Source organism: Oncorhynchus mykiss, chromosome 11 (assembly GCF_013265735.2).
Source record: "Oncorhynchus mykiss isolate Arlee chromosome 11, USDA_OmykA_1.1, whole genome shotgun sequence".
In the NCBI taxonomy this organism is placed as follows: domain Eukaryota; kingdom Metazoa; phylum Chordata; class Actinopteri; order Salmoniformes; family Salmonidae; genus Oncorhynchus; species Oncorhynchus mykiss.
The window spans coordinates 51,650,386-51,667,782 of record NC_048575.1 but is presented as its reverse complement, the minus strand read 5'-3'; the positions used below and the strand labels follow the sequence as shown (position 1 = coordinate 51,667,782).

Sequence of the window (17,397 nt, the reverse complement as noted above, 5' to 3'; positions counted from 1 at the left end):
TGGGTCCTTCAACTTGCCAACTTCCGGCGCTATATTTAATACATCGCAGTTTATGATGAAAGCTAGTAAGTAACTGACTAACTGCAATCGTATAACTTTAGATTATCTCAAAGACACCCATCAAAATACATCGAAATGAACGTCATAGATCATGTACGGGATATGGCCGCTGCGGGGCTACACTCAAATGTTCGGATAATGAGTAGTTTACTGCTGACAATGAGCAATAACAATCCGTAAGTATTAGCTTGTTGGCTAACTAGCTAACGTTATTACTGAACATCCACATTTTATCTAACTAACTAGCTATTCATTCCGTTCGATCAGCTTTGAAAGCATATAATTCTGCACAATTGGTAAAAACATGTGTCCAAATGAATGCATGTTGATCGTCACGAGACAAGTTGAAGTTGACAAGCAGTCACTTGTAGCAAGCTAGCTAACGTTAACTAGATCGCTTAAGATGGGTGTAAATGTAGTTAGTAAATGTAATAAGATGGATTAATTCTGGCGTTGTGAATGTTGTATGTTGATTGCTATTGATCTTGACCACAAGTTATTGTCAGTCTAATACTGTGCCATTGATGCGCGTGCCACATATTTTCTTGCAGAGAGCTGTTCTCACCATCCCAGAAGTACCAGTTGCTGGTTTACCATGCAGATGCCATCTTCCATGACAAGGAGTACCGTAATGCTGCTTGCAAGTACAACATGGCACTGCAGCAGAAGAAAGTGCTCAGCAAAACGTCCAAAGTTCGCCCATCTACCGGGGGAACGGCATCCTCCATACAGTCACAGGTGTGCAAGGCTCCCAACTCTGTCAATTACAACATATTAGCAACAAGCATTCATGTCATTAATTTAAAATGCACATTTGACTGACCTGCTCTACAGAGAGTATACAGTGCATTCAGAAAGTATTCAGACCCATTCACTTTTTCCACATTTTGTTGTTAACCTTATTCTAAAATTGATGAAATTGTTTCTCTCCCCCCCCCCCCCCCCCCCCCCCACGTTTTGAAAAATGGTTTGCAAATGTATTAAATAAAAAACTGAAATTACATTTACATAAGTATTCAGACCATTTACTCAGTACTTTGTTGAAGCACCTTTGGCAGCGATTACAGCCTCTAGTCTTCTTGGTTATGACGCTACAAGCTTGGCACACCTGTCTTTAGGGAGGTTCTCCCATTCTTCTCTGCAGATCCTCTCCGGTCTCTCCAGAGATGTTCGATCGGGTTCAAGTCGGCGCTGGCTTAAGTTTGTTGTCCTTTTGGAAGGTGAACCTTCGCTCCAGTCTGAGGTCCTGAGCGCTCTGGAGCAGGTCTTCATCAAGGATCTCTGTACTTTGCTCTGTTCATCTTTCCCTCGATCCTGACAAGTTTCCCAGTACCTGCTGCTGAAAAACATCACCACAGCATGATGCTGCCACCCCCATGCTTCACCGTAGGGATGGTATTGGCCAGGTGATGAGTGGTGCCTGGTTTCCTCCAGATGTGACGCTTAGCATTGAGGCCAAATAGTTAAATATTGGTTTCATCAGACCAGAGAATCTTGTTTCTCATGGTTTAAGTCCTAGGTGCCTTTTGGCAACTCCAAGGGGGCTGTCGTGCCTCGTACTAAGGAGTGGCTTCTGTCTGGCCACTCTACCATAAAAGCCTGATTGGTGGAGTGCTGCAGAGATGGTTGTCCTTCTGGAAGGGTTTCCCATTACCACAGAGGAGCTCTGTCAGTGACCATCAGGTTCTTGGTTACCTCCCTGACCAAGGCCCTTCTCCCCCGATTTCTCAGTTTGGCCAGGCTGCCAGCTCTAGGAAGAGTCTTAGTGGTTCTAAACTTCTTCCATTTAAGAATAATGGAGGCCACTGTGTTCTTGGGGACCTTCACTGCTGCAGAAATGTTTTGTTATGCTTCCCTAGATCTGTGCCTCTTCACAATCCCGTCTCGAGCTCTATGCACAATTCCTTCGACCTCATGGCTTGGTTTTTGCTCTGACATTCACTGTCAACTGTGGGACCTTTTATAGACAGGTGTGCCTTTCCAATCATGTCCAATAAATTGACTTTAGCACAGGTGGACTCCAATGAAGTTGAAGAAACATCTCAAGGATGATCAATGGAAACTGGATACACCTGAACTCAATTTCAAGTCTCATAGCAAAGGGTCTGAATACTTATGTAAATAAGGTATTTCTGTTAAAAAAAAAATAATAATTTTTGCAAAAATGTCTAAACCTGTTTTCGCTTTGTCATTATGGGGTATTGTGTGTCGATTGATGAGGAAAACAATTAATTTAATACATTTTAAATTAGGCTGTAACGTAACCAAATGTGGAATAAGTGAAGGGGTCTGAATTCTTTCCGAATGCACTGTACATAGTTGTGCACAATGTGCTGGAAGGAATCACATTGCCTTCTGAATTGACCAATGACATTTTTATTTTTCCCAGAGTTTGCCCTCAGAGATTGAGGTAAAGTATAAGATTGCAGAGTGCTACACCATCCTGAAGCTGGATAAGGATGCCATTGCAGTGCTTGATGGGATTCCATCTAGACAGAGAACCCCAAAGGTAGGCAGCCAAGTTCGAGGTCTCCTCCTGAAAGCCCCCCCATCTTCTCTCAATGTCAGCTAAGCTTGCAGTGCCGTTTATGACTATTTCAATAAAGTAAAGTAGCCGATTCTTGCGAGGAATTGCATATTTGTTTATCCATTTCAGATCAACATGATGCTGGCAAATCTGTACAGGAAGGCTGGACAGGAACGCTCTGCTGTCACAAGCTACAAAGAGGTCCTGAGACAGTGTCCTCTGGCACTGGATGCCATCATTGGTATGGACTAGTGACTGGGATGTTTCTGTAGTGCATCCCACAGACATTCCAACACCCCGTGTTATTGTGCTCTACGTTTTGAAGGGTTCTTTTACCTCCTTGTCTGTTGTAGGTCTCCTGTCTCTGTCAGTGAAGGGAGCTGAGGTGGCGTCCATGACAATGGATGTGATCCAGAGTATTCCCAACCTGGACTGGCTCTCTGCATGGATCAAAGCCTATGCTTTCATACATGCAGGGGACAACCACAGAGCAATCAACACCATCTGGTGAGCAGACCAGTGCCTCACCGCCATGGAGGCGTTATTCATTTCATGAATCATCATCTCTGGTATTGTTAAGCTCGGGCTCTCATCCTGGGTATTTGTCTGTTCCCTGATTCTCCTTTTCAGCTCTCTGGAGAAAAAGTCTTTACTGCGGGACAATGTGGACCTGCTGGTGAGCCTGGCAGATGTGTATTTCAGGGCAGGCGACACAAAGAACTCCATCCTGAAGTTTGAGCAGGCCCAGATGCTGGACCCGTATCTGATCAAAGGTACTGGACAGCTGGTATCAGAAAAACCCATCATATACATTAGTTTCTTAGTACTCACTAAGCCAGGCTAGCAATGCTTATCTAAGACATTAACTAATTATATATATTGATATGAATTATTTGGACTAATTCAGTTATGTTGTCTATATTTGCTGTCAGGCATGGATGTATATGGCTACCTTATGGCACGTGAGGGGCACCTGGAGGATGTTGAGGTCCTTGGAGGAAGACTGTTCAACATCTCAGATCAGCATGCAGAGCCCTGGGTCATATCTGGGTAAGTGATCTTCAGTGACCAGAAATAAACGTATGATAAGATCCAAGTCATTGAAATACTAAATTAAGTGCCGTTTTTATTTTTATTAATCTATAATAACGTGTTTGTATTTTGTTATAACAGTTATTAACATTTTGAAAAAGCCCGTTTTTCAGTCTACGTACACTAAATACATGTTCCTACCCATCTGATTTTGGTGGCTCAGATGTCACAGCTTCTACAGTAAGCGCTACTCCCGGGCCCTCTACCTGGGTGCCAAGGCCATCCAGCTGAACAGCAACAGTGTGCAGGCCCTCCTCCTGAAGGGGGCAGCACTGAGGAACATGGGCCGAGTGCAGGAGGCCATCATCCACTTTAGAGAGGCCATGCGCCTGGCGCCATGCCGTCTGGACTGCTACGAAGGCAAGGGGACCTATTTGTTATGATAATCATTCTAATGAAAATCTGAAAAAATCTGTTTTAAACTTGGGAACAGCCCCCCACATCAAACATCCAATGCAAGTTTGCTTGCAAATTGGTTTGTAGTTTTGTACAGCTCAGAGGGTAGAACATGGCGCTTGCATCGCCAAGGTTGTGGGTTCTATTCCTGGGGCCATCCATACTCAACATTTTGCACACATTACTCTAAGTCACTTTGGATAAAAGCGTCTGCTAAATGGCATATATTATTTGTTGCTACTAGTATTGAGGTAGTAATGAGACTTCTGTCCTCAGGTCTGATTGACTGTTACCTGGCATCCAATGGGATCCGAGAGGCGATGGGGATGGCCAATAACATCTATAAAACCCTGGGAGCGAATGCCCAGACTCTAACCATCCTGGCCACAGTCTGCCTGGAGGATCCTGTGACCCAGGAGAAGGCCAAAACCCTGCTGGACAAGGCGCTAGCTCAGAGGCCTGACTACACCAAGGCTGTGGTCAAAAAGGCAGAGCTGCTAAGTATGTGGCTTGGTACCTATTCTTATCAGCTGTTGTGCTGTAGAGATTCACAACCATTGCATCTTCATAAGTGTAAGGGAAAAGATTTTGGATATTGTTTGTTGTCCTAATTTCAGGTCGGGAACAGAAATATGAGGAAGGGATTGCTCTTCTCCGGAATGCCTTAGCCAATCAGAGTGACTGTGTGCTGCACAGAATGCTGGGGGATTTCCTTGTGGCGGTCAATGATTATCAAGAGGCAATGGACCAATACAGCATAGCACTTAGGTAATGTTACCCCCAAGTCCAGTGTTTTACACACCTCATGAAGCGTTACAGCACTGTCGCCCTTAAGCCTATTTTAAATGTTGCACTTTTGATCTTGAGAATGCCCATGTTTCTCTATCATCTGACACTGTTGGTCTCTCAGCCTGGACCCAAATGACCAGAAGTCTCTGGAAGGAATGCAGAAGATGGAGAAGGAGGAGAGCCCTGCTGATGCCACTGTGGAGTTGGATGGGGATGACATGGAGGGCAGTGGGGAGGATGGAGACCTGGAAGGCAGTGACAGTGAGGCAGCCCAGTGGGCAGACCAGGAGCAGTGGTTTGGCATGCAGTGACCCAGCAGGCCCACTGCAGCGATCCCAAGGGCACAGAGGGGGGCAGGGGGAATAAACCACACATGGGCATCATGGGCTACCTGATGTACTGCTCTAGTCACCCACTCAATATGGGTGTGTATAGCCCCATCCCAGGGTTATATAGAAGTCAGCATAGCAGCCCCTGATTTTTTTGGGATGGACGCATCATTTTACTCATGACTCCGATGGGCAGAGAATTCAGTAAGCTTAACTCTGCCTTTCCTAGTTCGCGATAGTCACTGATTAGTTGACATGTGAAAATGTTACTTATGTCCTAGAGTAAAGGAGACGAGGTGAGGCGGCCATTTAGGATTGCTGGGTCATGGCCTTTGAGTTTGCCATTAGTTTGCTTGTTTTCTCTCTGGTAAACAGGAAATCTTATGAAACCAGTGACGTTAGTTAATTTGTTGCTTTACCCCTGTAACATTTGCACGTATTAACATGCTTCTCTTAAGAAAAATCTTGGTGTGTAACTGGTGACACTTTCCCTTTCTCTCAATGTTTAACGTGTCAATCATGTGGTCATTTCATTTGACTCACATTCTTTGCAAAGTAATGTTACTAGTTTTCCAATGCAAATGTGTATAAGCATGTATTGTATATATGTTTTGAAGATATACATTAAAATCATGACAAGGTCTCATGACCTGACATTCCTTTATTACAAAGTTTGTGGTAATTTGCTTTAGTGACCAGTTGAGGAGCAACTCTAAAACATCCTTGTATTTAGGCTACAAGCAAGGTAGCGTCAAATGAAGACTTCTCCAACCTGGCATATAGACGATAAGCAACACATCATGTATAATCACTTTATTTACCTGAAACCACAAATCATGTGATACATAATACAATCGTCAGCTCGGCGAACACGTGCCATTGAAGGGACTGACTGCTTTCGAGATAATGTATCACCGCACCTCCGCCCTTCCCAGATACTGCAAACATATCGCACATCACAGTGCAAAGCAAATAGTCTGGTTATTTTACACATCCTATTCAAAAAAAAGATTTCCTTAGGAAAAGATAGGCATTTCAGCTTATAACGTTTGTAAATGAATGTCTTTAATTTATCAATACTATACATGAACTATTACACATCTGATCAAATAATTTACTGCTTCAGAGGACATGCATCATGGAATATTGTACATTAATATAAAACTATGACATTAAGTTTATTAAGATGGCATGAGAACTCTCTTGTCTAGTTTGAAGGCTCCCCATGCAGTAAGGATTGAGGGACTTGGGATTGGTTCATTTGATTCCAAAAACACTTTATGCCCATTCTGTTAAATATTTACCATTTGATTATTAGTACTTTTTTTGTGATGGAATTGCTTATGAAATGTATCAATCATGTCTTGATATCTCTTTATTGACATGCAGGTCTTGGAAGATGTGGTGCTGCTCAAAAAACACATGCACAACACAAACAAAACCTTACAGTTCCTGCAAGGGATTTAGAGGGGCGGGTTTACACGGCACTAGCTGCAGAGAGAGAACAGAGAAAGACAGAGAGAGAAACCAATCAGAGGACGACAGAAATATGGCATAGGTCAAAGAAGCAAAAGGTGCAAACCAGAGGCATGGCTTCCTCACTAGGCATTTAAAAAGGCATGGTGAACAAAAAGCCATTATTAAAAGGTAATCTACTGCTTCATTTTCTACTTACAGTCATAATGTCTAGAGCCATGCCACGTGCAAGCAGGATGGGAATAAATGCAGTAAGCCATATTAAGTGAAACACTATGACCTGCAAGTCGCATGTCAGAGCTCAAAACTTGCTACCAGTAATGACGCTTTACACATCAATCCCTTATTAAAAACAGACTTGATCCAGGTGGAACTAAGACAGACACAGGGTCTTAATCCTATAGTGTATGTTTGGCTGGCACTTAGTGACAAAGGGATGTTGAAATGAAGGCGCCTCCAATTTTCCTCCATATTACAAGATCCTGCCGATTGCCTCTGCTGACTGATAGATAAGACCAATTGGTAATATCACTCATGGAATGGTACCCTTAATAGAATGTATCAAAGACCAAGAGCACAGACTCGACACATTCTTTCAACAAGGAGAAGAGTTACTGCTGTCAGACTCAGACAGCAAGGCTCGGTGTGTGACAGTGCCAGGATGAGAGGAGACATTAGTGGGCAGAAAGCATGCAGGCAGAGGGTACTCACTCTGTTGGGTTAACAGGCAGAAGGCATTGGAAGAAATAGCAGTTAGGTTTAAGAAAACTCAAGCGCTTACTGGCCTGGTATCGGCGAGGGCATGCTTTCCAGGAATACCTACCTACAGTGTGTCTAAAACACACTCAAGTAAACTAGTGTAAAGGTATGGAGCATCTGTAAAACTCCATGCACATAGATACTATTTTGTGTGATATGTACAGATATACAGACTCTTCGACCAGCCAGTCATCTTAGCCTTTTAGAGTTGGACCTATATACTATGGCCAAAGCAGACTCCACTTAGTGACACACCCAAACAGGCAATCCAGACCACATAAAGGTCCCATCAAGCATCCATCTTGTGCTCAACTGATAAGATAAATCAGCCCCTTGGTGCATTTATATATGTTCAAGTACAGTATGTGCACAATATACATAATCTATATCATAATTATTGTAATAAAGAAACTACAGTGCCCGTAAATGAAAGCTAAACCTAAAGAAAAAGTGAACCTTTATGGGAATAACAATAGATTATGTTGTGTTCAAGTGTTTAACGACAGGCTTGTCTATATAAAATAATTGCTTTGAATCGAACTAAGGTAACATTTCATCCTAACCCCACTCCAGGAACATAAAAAAAAACACAGATTCAACTTTTTAAAAAGCTCTTAAAATAACATGAAAGGCAAATGAGGGCTTTCTATTTCTTTCTGCAAAAGCAAAATGGTGCATACCTCAACACTCAATATGACAATGTTTATGAAAAGCTTAGTGAGAAACACGGGTAGTTATCAATAGTCATATTATTAGCGTTGAGGTAGCTGTGCCTAGTGCAGAAAAGAAACATGGAGATCAAACGGTAAGGAAATCTCAGTTCCTCATGCCAGGGCAGAATACATGCATGTTTTTGTGCAGACTTCTGAGTCAGTGCAAATGATGGTCCTTACAGTTACGACACACCATACTTATCCACAAGGTCTTTAGAGGTCAAAGTTCACACTGAAAACAAGAGTCAAACGTCTAAGTCCTGTGCACGTCGCTTATGGGTCCCGACTGCCCCCCCCCCCCACCCGTTCCCAAAGCTACAAAAATCTTCATGTTGATAAAATAGTGTTAATTCTCTGTAGACGTCTCATAAATAGATGATTTTTATGCCTGTTCAAAAAAGGGGGGCAAAAAAAACAAACACAACCAACAGCTTGATATTAAACGAAGACACATGGACAAGTGATTAACCTCAGGAAATAGTGAACGGTAAAAAAAACTGAATGGACAAAAATGTCCTGGAGACAAACCTAGGAGAGGGCTCACAGATAGCATCTGTCATCCACACAGGTACAAATGTTGACTTGAGCGCCCACTGCAGTTGATGTGGTTGTTGTAGTTGATCCTGGTTAATGGGGGGGGGGGGGGTTAGACGTGTGTTAATCTCCACTCACACTGGTGCATTGAGAGGGTTGTGTGCTGGAGTCAGGACCAGAACAGGGCAGACACGTTAGTGTCGATGCTGTAGAGCCACAGCACCAGCGGGAGGGTAATGCCCACAAAGGGCCAGGAGATGCCCTCCGTGCATGCAGAGGGGGACCAGCCTTTGCCGGATGACTTATACTCTGGCTGGTTACCGGGTTCCAGGTAGTTCCTGGCCACGAACTTAAGCAGCTCATCAAGCAGGATGACGGGCAGGGAGATCTTCAACACCACCAGCCACTGGGTCAGGTCCAGAGGGGTGATCTGAAAAATGACCTGGAGAGGTGGAGGAAGAGGGATGAAAAGCGTGAGAATGGGGCAGCTAGAGAATGACCTGGGTTGAGAGGTTGATAGGAGTAAACGCTGACTTACGGGCAGTGGCTCTACGTAGAGGATGAGGAAGTGGAGGGACATGGAGAGGCAGATGGCCCCCAGCAGCCAGATGTTCTCCCAGGGAGGCATCCGCAGCAGGGACTGGTTCTCTGACAGGCTGGGGATAGAGAGGTTGAAGGTCACATTAAGATATTTTTTAGGGTCCACATTCTTGTAATTAGAAAGTTGGAGCTGTCCTCCACTGAATGCTAATTATTCTTTGAGGATGAAAGAACGCTCCGCTGACTACAGGGGACCCACCTGTTAAGGGCATTGCACATCTCAATGGTGACAAGCACAGACAGGGCCATGGTCATGGGGTAGGGGGACTCAAACACATGACACTCCAGGTCGGCGAAGTCAGGGTTGTCAGGGGAACACTGCAGGAAGTGGCTCTGTGGGGGGAGGAGTCAGACAGACACGAGGGACTTAGGCTGGGAGGTACAACACCACACAGACAGTAACGCTGACCTCTAGGAGCTAGTCTTACCAGCTGGTACAGGGAGATCAAAGGGCCGTCCTCAGCGGCCACGAACCACCAGGTAGCAGCTCCCACTGTGGCAGCTCCCACATAGCCTGAGGACAGAGACGTAGAAACAGTTGACTGACTGTGGGACAGACTGGTTCTCTGACTAGGGGGTGGGGGCAGAGGAGTGCACAATAACACTATACGGCAGGGTATGCCAGTAGTAGTAAGCTTGACCTTAAGATGTAGCTATTTGAGACAAAAAATTGAAATAAAGCACAACAGTCCTAATAACTCACATCCGATGGCCAGATATCTGAAGAAGAGCCATCCGGAGATGAGGGGCTCCTTGGCGCTGCGGGGGGGCTTGTTCATGATGTCCAGGTCGGGGGGGTTGAAGCCCAGTGCAGTGGCAGGGAGACCGTCTGTCACCAGGTTGACCCACAGCAGCTGAACTGGGATCAGAGCCTCAGGGAAGCCCAGAGCAGCCGTCAGGAAGATACTGCCCGCACAGAGAAGCATTGTTAACACCACTAGCACAACTACAAAGACCTCAGTGCCAGGAGGAGGTACGTCAAACAGCAGACTCACCAGACGACCTCTCCCACGTTGGAGGAGATGAGGTAGCGGATGAACTGCTTCATGTTGTTGTAGATGGCCCTGCCCTCCTCCACAGCCGCCACGATGGAAGAGAAGTTGTCATCGGCTAGGACCATCTCAGAGGCTGACTTGGCCACGGCAGTGCCAGACCCCATGGCGATGCCAATCTCTGCCTTCTTCAAGGCAGGGGCATCGTTCACTCCGTCACCAGTCTGTGTGGGAGAAAACAGAGATACTTAAGGATGGATAGGAGGCTACATGACAACAGCAATACAATAGATATACAAGCTTTACAGGTACAGTAAGGATAAGGATGGGGGATGTGAGCGGGGGGGTTCATTGTACCATGGCCGTGATCTCATCCATGCCCTGCAAGAACTCAACGATCTTGGACTTGTGGGAGGGCTCGACACGGGCGAAGCAGCGGGCGTTGGTCACGGCATCGCGCTGTGCCTGGGGAGACAGGTCGTCAAACTCGCGGCCTGTGAACGCCATTTTGTCCACGTCGTCCTCCTCGCTCAGGATGCCGATACGGCGGCAGATGGCCACGGCAGTGCCCTTGTTGTCGCCGGTGATCATGATGACTCGGATGCCGGCCAGGCGGCACAACTTGATGGAGGCAGCCACCTCCGTCCTGGGAGGGTCCAGCATGCCAACGCAGCCCACGAAGGTCAAGCCAGACTGAGCAGTGAAACACACACACAAACACGATCAGGGCTGTCATCAGGGTTCCTACTCAACATCCAACCGTTATACTAGATATGATAGTAATAGCATCCCGCAGTGTAAGTCAGATATAATCTACTTTATGCAACAGTGGTGATGAGTAACCCTCACCTCGTAACCAGCGAAACGGGCACAATCGACCAGCACCATATCCTCCTTCCTGGGTGGGGCGTCCCGGGTGGCCAGAGCCAAGCAGCGCAGGGTGTCACGCCCCGTTCCGTACTCTCGGATTGTAGACATTATCCTCTCCTTGATGCCTGGGGTCATGGCAACCTTGTTGGTGCCCACCCTGACATGGGTACATCTGTCAATAACGCCCTCTGGGGCACCCTGTGGGGTAAGAACGAGTTTGAGGTTGAAACACCGATTCAAACACGGGCGACTCAAAAACACTTGGTTCAAAGTGAGTCAAGCATAGGAGTGTTGCTAAAAGCTGGTGATACCTTGACAAACATCTTTCCGAGGGAGGAGCGGGCCTTGTTGGCGGTGCAGTACACAGACATGGACTTCCTGTCTCTGGAGAACTCCAGGGTGAACTCCTTCTTCATCAGCTGCGTGATCACCTAATAGAAGACACGCAGACACACGACTCAGGAAACCTGCTCACAAACCAGCGGTGACGTTTCACACCATTCAACGGTTGCTGTTAGTGGGCTTACAGAGTTGCAGGCATTGGCCCTGTCGATCTTGGACAGGCCTTTGATGTCGGTGTCAAACGCATTCATCTTTTCCACCAGGCAGGTGAGGGCCGTCTCTGTGGCCTCGCCAACCTTCTCATACACACCTTTGGCCTGATGACACAAACATAAACATTAGTCACTTCTACTCCACGTCCCATGATGAGCCATATGAAGGAGAAAGGCAGGCAGGCGAGCGCACGGACCTCATTATAGTCCAGAGAGGAGTCATTGCACAGAGCACAGATGGTGGCAATCTCCACTAGACCATCGTACGCAGAGGACTTCACTAGTCTGCCATCCTGGTACCTGGAGGGAGACACAAAGGACAGGGCCGGACACAAGAGGAAACGTTGGAGGGAGTTTAACAATACACGTAACTAGAGGTAAATCAATAATTGTAGCATGAATGGATTAGCATTAAGAGTGTATTTGGTCCTCACACTTCTCCCTCGGGGGCGTAAGTAGAGCCAGTGATGGTGAACTCGTTCAGAGAGCAGCTGTTCCCCTCGGCCTTGTCAAGGATGAACATCTGGAGACCCCGACACAGCACAGACAAGACAAGGTTAGGCCTAATCATCTCACACCAATGTATGGTTACAACATTACATTAGAGGCTGTTTCTTAACTGACACTGTAGATGGCAGCAGACCGACAACATAATAGCAGAGTGGACTGCATCAAGTCAGCGCCACAGAGTCTGTGAGGGCTGAAGACCACCCTATACTGTGTGTGGTTGGCTCTTCTATCCTAGTGGGGGACCTAAAATCCCCAAAAGTAAAACAAGGAAAATTCTCCCTTGTGAGGGCATTTCCCACATCCCCATGAGGACAAAGGCTATTTTAGGTTAAGGGTTACAATTAGGTTTAGAATTTGGGTTAGGGAAAATAGGATTTGGAATAAAAAAATGTAGGTCCCCACGAGAATAGAAGAACATAACGTGTGTGTGTGTGCGTGTGCGTGTGTGTACACTCTCTGGGCTGCAGGGATTTAGATGCCCTCTCTGGCTGTGTGTGGGGGTTATGGTAGGAGTGTAGCAGTGAGCACTGGTTGTTTGGTTTAGTCAATACTACATAAGTAAAATAGTGGAGGCCGTCTGTCAGGGAGCCTGAATAAAGAGAAGAGAGTGCTGGAGCCCAGAGGGCTTGGCCTTTTCCCTCAGGAAGAACTGGACTGGTCCAAACCTAAGAGTAGGCACATGCACACAAACACTGTCACAGCCAGTCAGCTGGGACACCACCACAGCAGTCTCAGTCAGAGATAAAAAGGAAGGAAGAGTGATGGTAATCAGTCATGTCCTTTCCAGACGGAGGGCACACTTCAAAGAGCCTTGCTGGCGTCAGATGATTAGAAAAAAAATGACACTCTTTCGCTGGATACATTATGCTTCTGTTACTGTGAATTCAACACAAACAATTTTGTGGAAGACTTTCTATCCACGCATCACTGACGGAGATGAAATGGGAGATGGTTGCTGGGCAGTTACCTGTAGAAGGCTTGGCTCACTTTCGGCTCCTAGCCTCTACCTCAAAGATCTTAAAGGGATACTGCGAGATTCTGGTATACTGGATTCTTGATATCCTAGTAGCAATGCTACTGTACCTGTAGACTTCCAGTCATTGCGCTAAAGCTAGTTAGTAGTAGTTTCTCGAGCCAATGCTAACTTCCTTCATCCTGCACACAGAGACATCAAAATGATGTCCATAAGTTCATCTGACTATAGGTAAGTAAATTAAAATGCCAGAATCTCGCAGTATCCCTTTAACCTACTGGATAGGGGAAAGCAATGTGGAGGAAGTTTGGCATATTACTGCCAAACTACTGGCATATTAACATGATGCGCTGCTTAAACAGATGTCCTCCTCACTTATGTAATGTAAACAATGAGATAAGCACCGTAGGACATGATGACTAGTAGTTACTAGTGCATTAAGGCGAAAATTGCATCATCCATTCTAATAATCTAAGTCTGCGCCAGAGGAGAAGGGAAATGACTAGAGAGGGAAAAACATTCACATAAGACCATAGAGACCCATTGGAATGCTAGATCAAAATAGATGTATTCTGGGAAATAAATAGCCGCTGGCCGATAAAGAGTCACTCATCCAGAAAAGAAAATCATGTTTTAAAAGGAGTGCAGTCAGCGGTTCCGTACAAAGTTCTGTGCATATTCAACAAAAAGAGAATAAACATGCTCAATGAATAATTAAATGTCTCACTGCTCTGGGACAGAGAATGTAAGTGTGTTGGAGAGCCACTCAGAAAGAGGGAGGGAGGGAGGGGCTGGATGCTTTGCAGAGCTGTGACGCAAGGTCAGTTATGCAACAGCACCGCGGCTGATCAGTCACCCCACGGCTGAATGTAGATCACAGCCGCAGCACGTCGCTGCCTCACCACCTCTGTTACACAGCTCACTCTTGATTCCCCACGACAAAGAGCCTTCTGCTTACACCATCTCAAACCCAATCACAGCAAGGTAATGCGACAGAGCCATTTCAGAGGCAGACCTCTCCGTTCAGTCAGTGTGTAAAGCAAGATAAAGAAAACAACCAGACTCACCCTGCAGACAGACATCTGATTGGTCGTGAGAGTGCCAGTCTTGTCGGAGCAGATGACAGAGGTGCAGCCCAGGGTCTCCACAGAGGGAAGGCTGCGGACGATGGCGTTCTTCTTGGCCATGCGGCGTGTGCCCAGGGCCAGGCAGGTGGTGATGACAGCGGGCAGACCCTCGGGGATGGCGGCCACAGCCAGGGCCACGGCGATCTTAAAGTAGTAGACGGCGCCGCGGATCCAGGAGCCTCCGTGGACGGGGTCATTGAAGTGGCCGATGTTGATCATCCACACAGCGATGCAGATCAGGGAGATTACCTTGGACAGCTGCTCCCCGAACTCATCCAGCTTCTGCTGCAGGGGGGTCTTCTCCTGCTCAGTGGCTGCCATCTCGTCACGGATCTTACCAATCTCAGTGTTCACGCCCGTAGCCACCACCACACCAATAGCCTTGCCAGACGAGATGTTGGTGCCCTGAAAACACACGGGTGGAACATTATGGCCACACATGCTTGAGGAGAGCAGACTAAATGGAAACTCAAACTCTATTTTCACAAACCAAAATAACATAGCAGGATCTGCATTTGTAAGTACGTTTGATATCGAGTGATACTGGAATAATTTGTGCCCAAATGTTAAAGATCCATGCATCAGGTCTTCAACTTGAAACAAATAACTGAAGGAGAAGCTCAAACTACTAGCTGATAGTGGAGAGTTCAATCATCGTACAGCCACTAAAAGGTGCAGTAAGGCGTGAAGAGTGTTGCTTACAGAGAAGAGCATGTTCTTCTTGTCCTGGTTGACAGCTCGGGGGTCAGGCACTGGGTCGGTGTGCTTGATGACAGAGACGGACTCGCCTGGAATCAAAGCGGAGAGCAGTGCAGATCACATATCACACTGATATCCCTTTGTCGGTGTCCATCGCCTCAGGGAAAAACTACATCAACTTCAATCATAGACTCCCACGCCACAATCAATGTGTAACATTCCTCGCTCTGAATGCTTGTGCACATGATGCAGGGCAAAGCCTCTAATCATATGGATCAAGAGGAAATCAACCCTTGCTATTAACCCAGTTCAGAGGTGAACTCAGTTCGTTCATTCATTCATTCATTCATTCAGGCTCGACATTAACACTGATTAGGGCTCTACACTGACTTTAAAACCTTTTTTTTTACAAGGAGCAGGTCTGTGCCTAAGTTGAAAAATGTAGGCGCACACAAAGAAATTAAGGAGCACAAAATATATTTGAGGTTATAAAGCTAGAATCCTTGCATTTTTCTAGGCACACTGGTGCTCCGAAATAAAAAATTCCAGAAAGCACAAATTATTTAGGAAACTAAAATGGTCGCACTGAGCCCTGTTGTCTTGTCCAGGACAAGTACAAAATTATCACAATATCAAACGATTACTCTGATCAGAGGCCAACATTGGAAAAATCAAATCTATTTTTCATGTACATAAATTTAAAAAACAGATGTGGACATGAGGGAGGCGGCATAAAATGTAGCCAAACTTTAATGAAACTTTGAATTACATAAATATACGTTAAATACCAGTCATGTTTGACAAATATCATTTTTAATTTGTAATTTAGCAGACTCTGTTATCCAGAGCAACATAAGTGAGTGCATACATTCTCGTACTGGTCCCCAGTGGGAAACGAACCCACAACCCTGGAGTTGCAAGCGCCATGCTCTACCAACTGAGCCACATGGGACCAATAATGAAGGGTAATTAACATGAACATCTAAAGACTTGATTCTGTAGACGTACTCAAAGCACAGCGCCTGTTGCGCACCGCACATCACCCACCTTGAATCTCATCGAAGGTGGTCAGCATTTTGAAACTAATTAACAAACGTAGTTGTTTAAAACCTGAATGTTTAATGTCATTTTATGAAGCATGTATTTTTTTTCAAAGTAGCCTAGCCAAAATACGACCATTGAAATGTTGAGAGGATTATTTTAAAACCCTTAATGACATTGAAACCAACATTTTTCTCATGTTCTATTGGTTTTCAAATCAACTTTCTTTCATTGTCCAGCAGCCAAAGGAATAACCCTATTCATATTAGCATCCATGCTAGTTGATGATTCTTTAGAACTCCCGTCTTAATTTCTAAAATATATTTTCATCGAGGTACGTTAGGAGAACAGTGTTTTGCGCTAATTGCATTTTGGAACATTTGCCCATAGCTTTCAGCCAAGTGCGCATTGTTGAGTTTAAAATATGAAGAAATACAACTATCAGATTTTTAAGCTAAATCGGTCTGATCCGTTGAGTCAGCCACATTGCCTTCTTAAATGTTTTAATGTGCAGCGGTTGTATGAATTTGGGATCTGTCATCCCATAACTGTCCGTTTGAACCGTATAGATTTTTTTTATCGTCCCAGGGACGCGGGATGCCCTTAATTTCGAGCCCTGGAGGGAATTATTTTATAACGGCATAAAATATATTTGGTTGTAATTTTGCAATATTTTATAGGCTACCAAGGGTGGCCAACCATCCTCCAGGAGAGCCTTAAAAGGGGGAGTATAGCGTACATGTTTGCCTGGTAAAAAAAAAGAAGATAATTCTATTTTGTAAAGTGGAATCCTTGCATCATACAACGATGTGAAAATTGTGTTACAGACCGAGTGACTTATCTGTCCTACTTGTTCAATGGACAAGTGGCAAAAAAAAGTGAATGTCAAGCCCCTTGTCATGATATTAAATGAACAATGCACGTCTTTCATTTGGACAAGCTAAAGTAAAACATTTGTTGTGCTGTGCTGAGCAGTTGGGCTGCCAGTGTACCGAGTGTAGAGCAGCTTTGCAAACTGTCAGACCAGCAAAGAGACATTTACTTTAGAGACGCGAGTCATCTATCAAACAAAGTTTTGAATAACAAACTCTAAAGGAATAAACCTTTAGAGTTTGCCTACGTGGAATGAATGCAAATAAACCTGTGGCAGAGGACAATCAAGAGCAAGTCATACAGTATGCTTGCACGCTCAGAGTAGCTACTGCTATCAGTAAAGCCAGCTGTAGAACACCTGGAATGAGCATCTGACAAAATCTATTTTTACTAGAGAAGTACAGTATCCTAAGTTTGTTCAGTATAGGCAGGGTTGCCAGATCTAGATAACGTTTCCAGATCAAATGACCACTTAAAACCTGC

At 45.3% G+C, this 17,397-nt stretch overlaps 2 protein-coding genes and 1 non-coding gene across 4 annotated transcripts in view; 1 reads left to right on the top strand and 2 right to left on the bottom strand.

Moving 5' to 3' along the window:
* The first annotated feature begins 37 nt into the window (after positions 1 to 37).
* Positions 38 to 1,062, top strand: apc7 (Anaphase-promoting complex subunit 7). Its single transcript, NM_001160593.1, is given in 2 exon segments — positions 38 to 236; positions 612 to 1,062. Coding segments are annotated over 2 exon segments (372 nt in total). The 5' UTR covers positions 38 to 135; the 3' UTR covers positions 883 to 1,062.
* A 4,909-nt stretch (positions 1,063 to 5,971) lies between these two features.
* The window catches only part of LOC110535902 (sarcoplasmic/endoplasmic reticulum calcium ATPase 2), a 51,451-nt gene continuing 40,025 nt past the window's right edge, over positions 5,972 to 17,397 (bottom strand). Inside the window, exons 7-21 of one of the 2 annotated variants that reach the window (XM_021621269.2) lie at positions 15,004 to 15,089; positions 14,242 to 14,706; positions 12,126 to 12,214; positions 11,889 to 11,991; positions 11,665 to 11,796; positions 11,449 to 11,568; positions 11,117 to 11,335; positions 10,625 to 10,960; positions 10,271 to 10,491; positions 9,979 to 10,181; positions 9,704 to 9,789; positions 9,475 to 9,608; positions 9,214 to 9,331; positions 8,997 to 9,117; positions 5,972 to 6,684 (exon numbers count right to left, since the gene is read on the bottom strand). In XM_021621269.2, the coding sequence (XP_021476944.2) occupies positions 6,671 to 6,684; positions 8,997 to 9,117; positions 9,214 to 9,331; positions 9,475 to 9,608; positions 9,704 to 9,789; positions 9,979 to 10,181; positions 10,271 to 10,491; positions 10,625 to 10,960; positions 11,117 to 11,335; positions 11,449 to 11,568; positions 11,665 to 11,796; positions 11,889 to 11,991; positions 12,126 to 12,214; positions 14,242 to 14,706; positions 15,004 to 15,089 (2,447 nt within the window). In that variant the 3' untranslated portion in view covers positions 5,972 to 6,670. Of the gene's footprint in view, positions 9,118 to 9,213; positions 9,332 to 9,474; positions 9,609 to 9,703; positions 9,790 to 9,978; positions 10,182 to 10,270; positions 10,492 to 10,624; positions 10,961 to 11,116; positions 11,336 to 11,448; positions 11,569 to 11,664; positions 11,797 to 11,888; positions 11,992 to 12,125; positions 12,215 to 14,241; positions 14,707 to 15,003; positions 15,090 to 17,397 lie in introns of both variants that reach the window. The other variant, XM_036935722.1, reaches the window with a different exon arrangement.
* trnaa-ugc lies at positions 15,879 to 15,954 on the bottom strand. The gene has a single exon. It is a non-coding gene; the product is annotated as a tRNA-Ala (tRNA).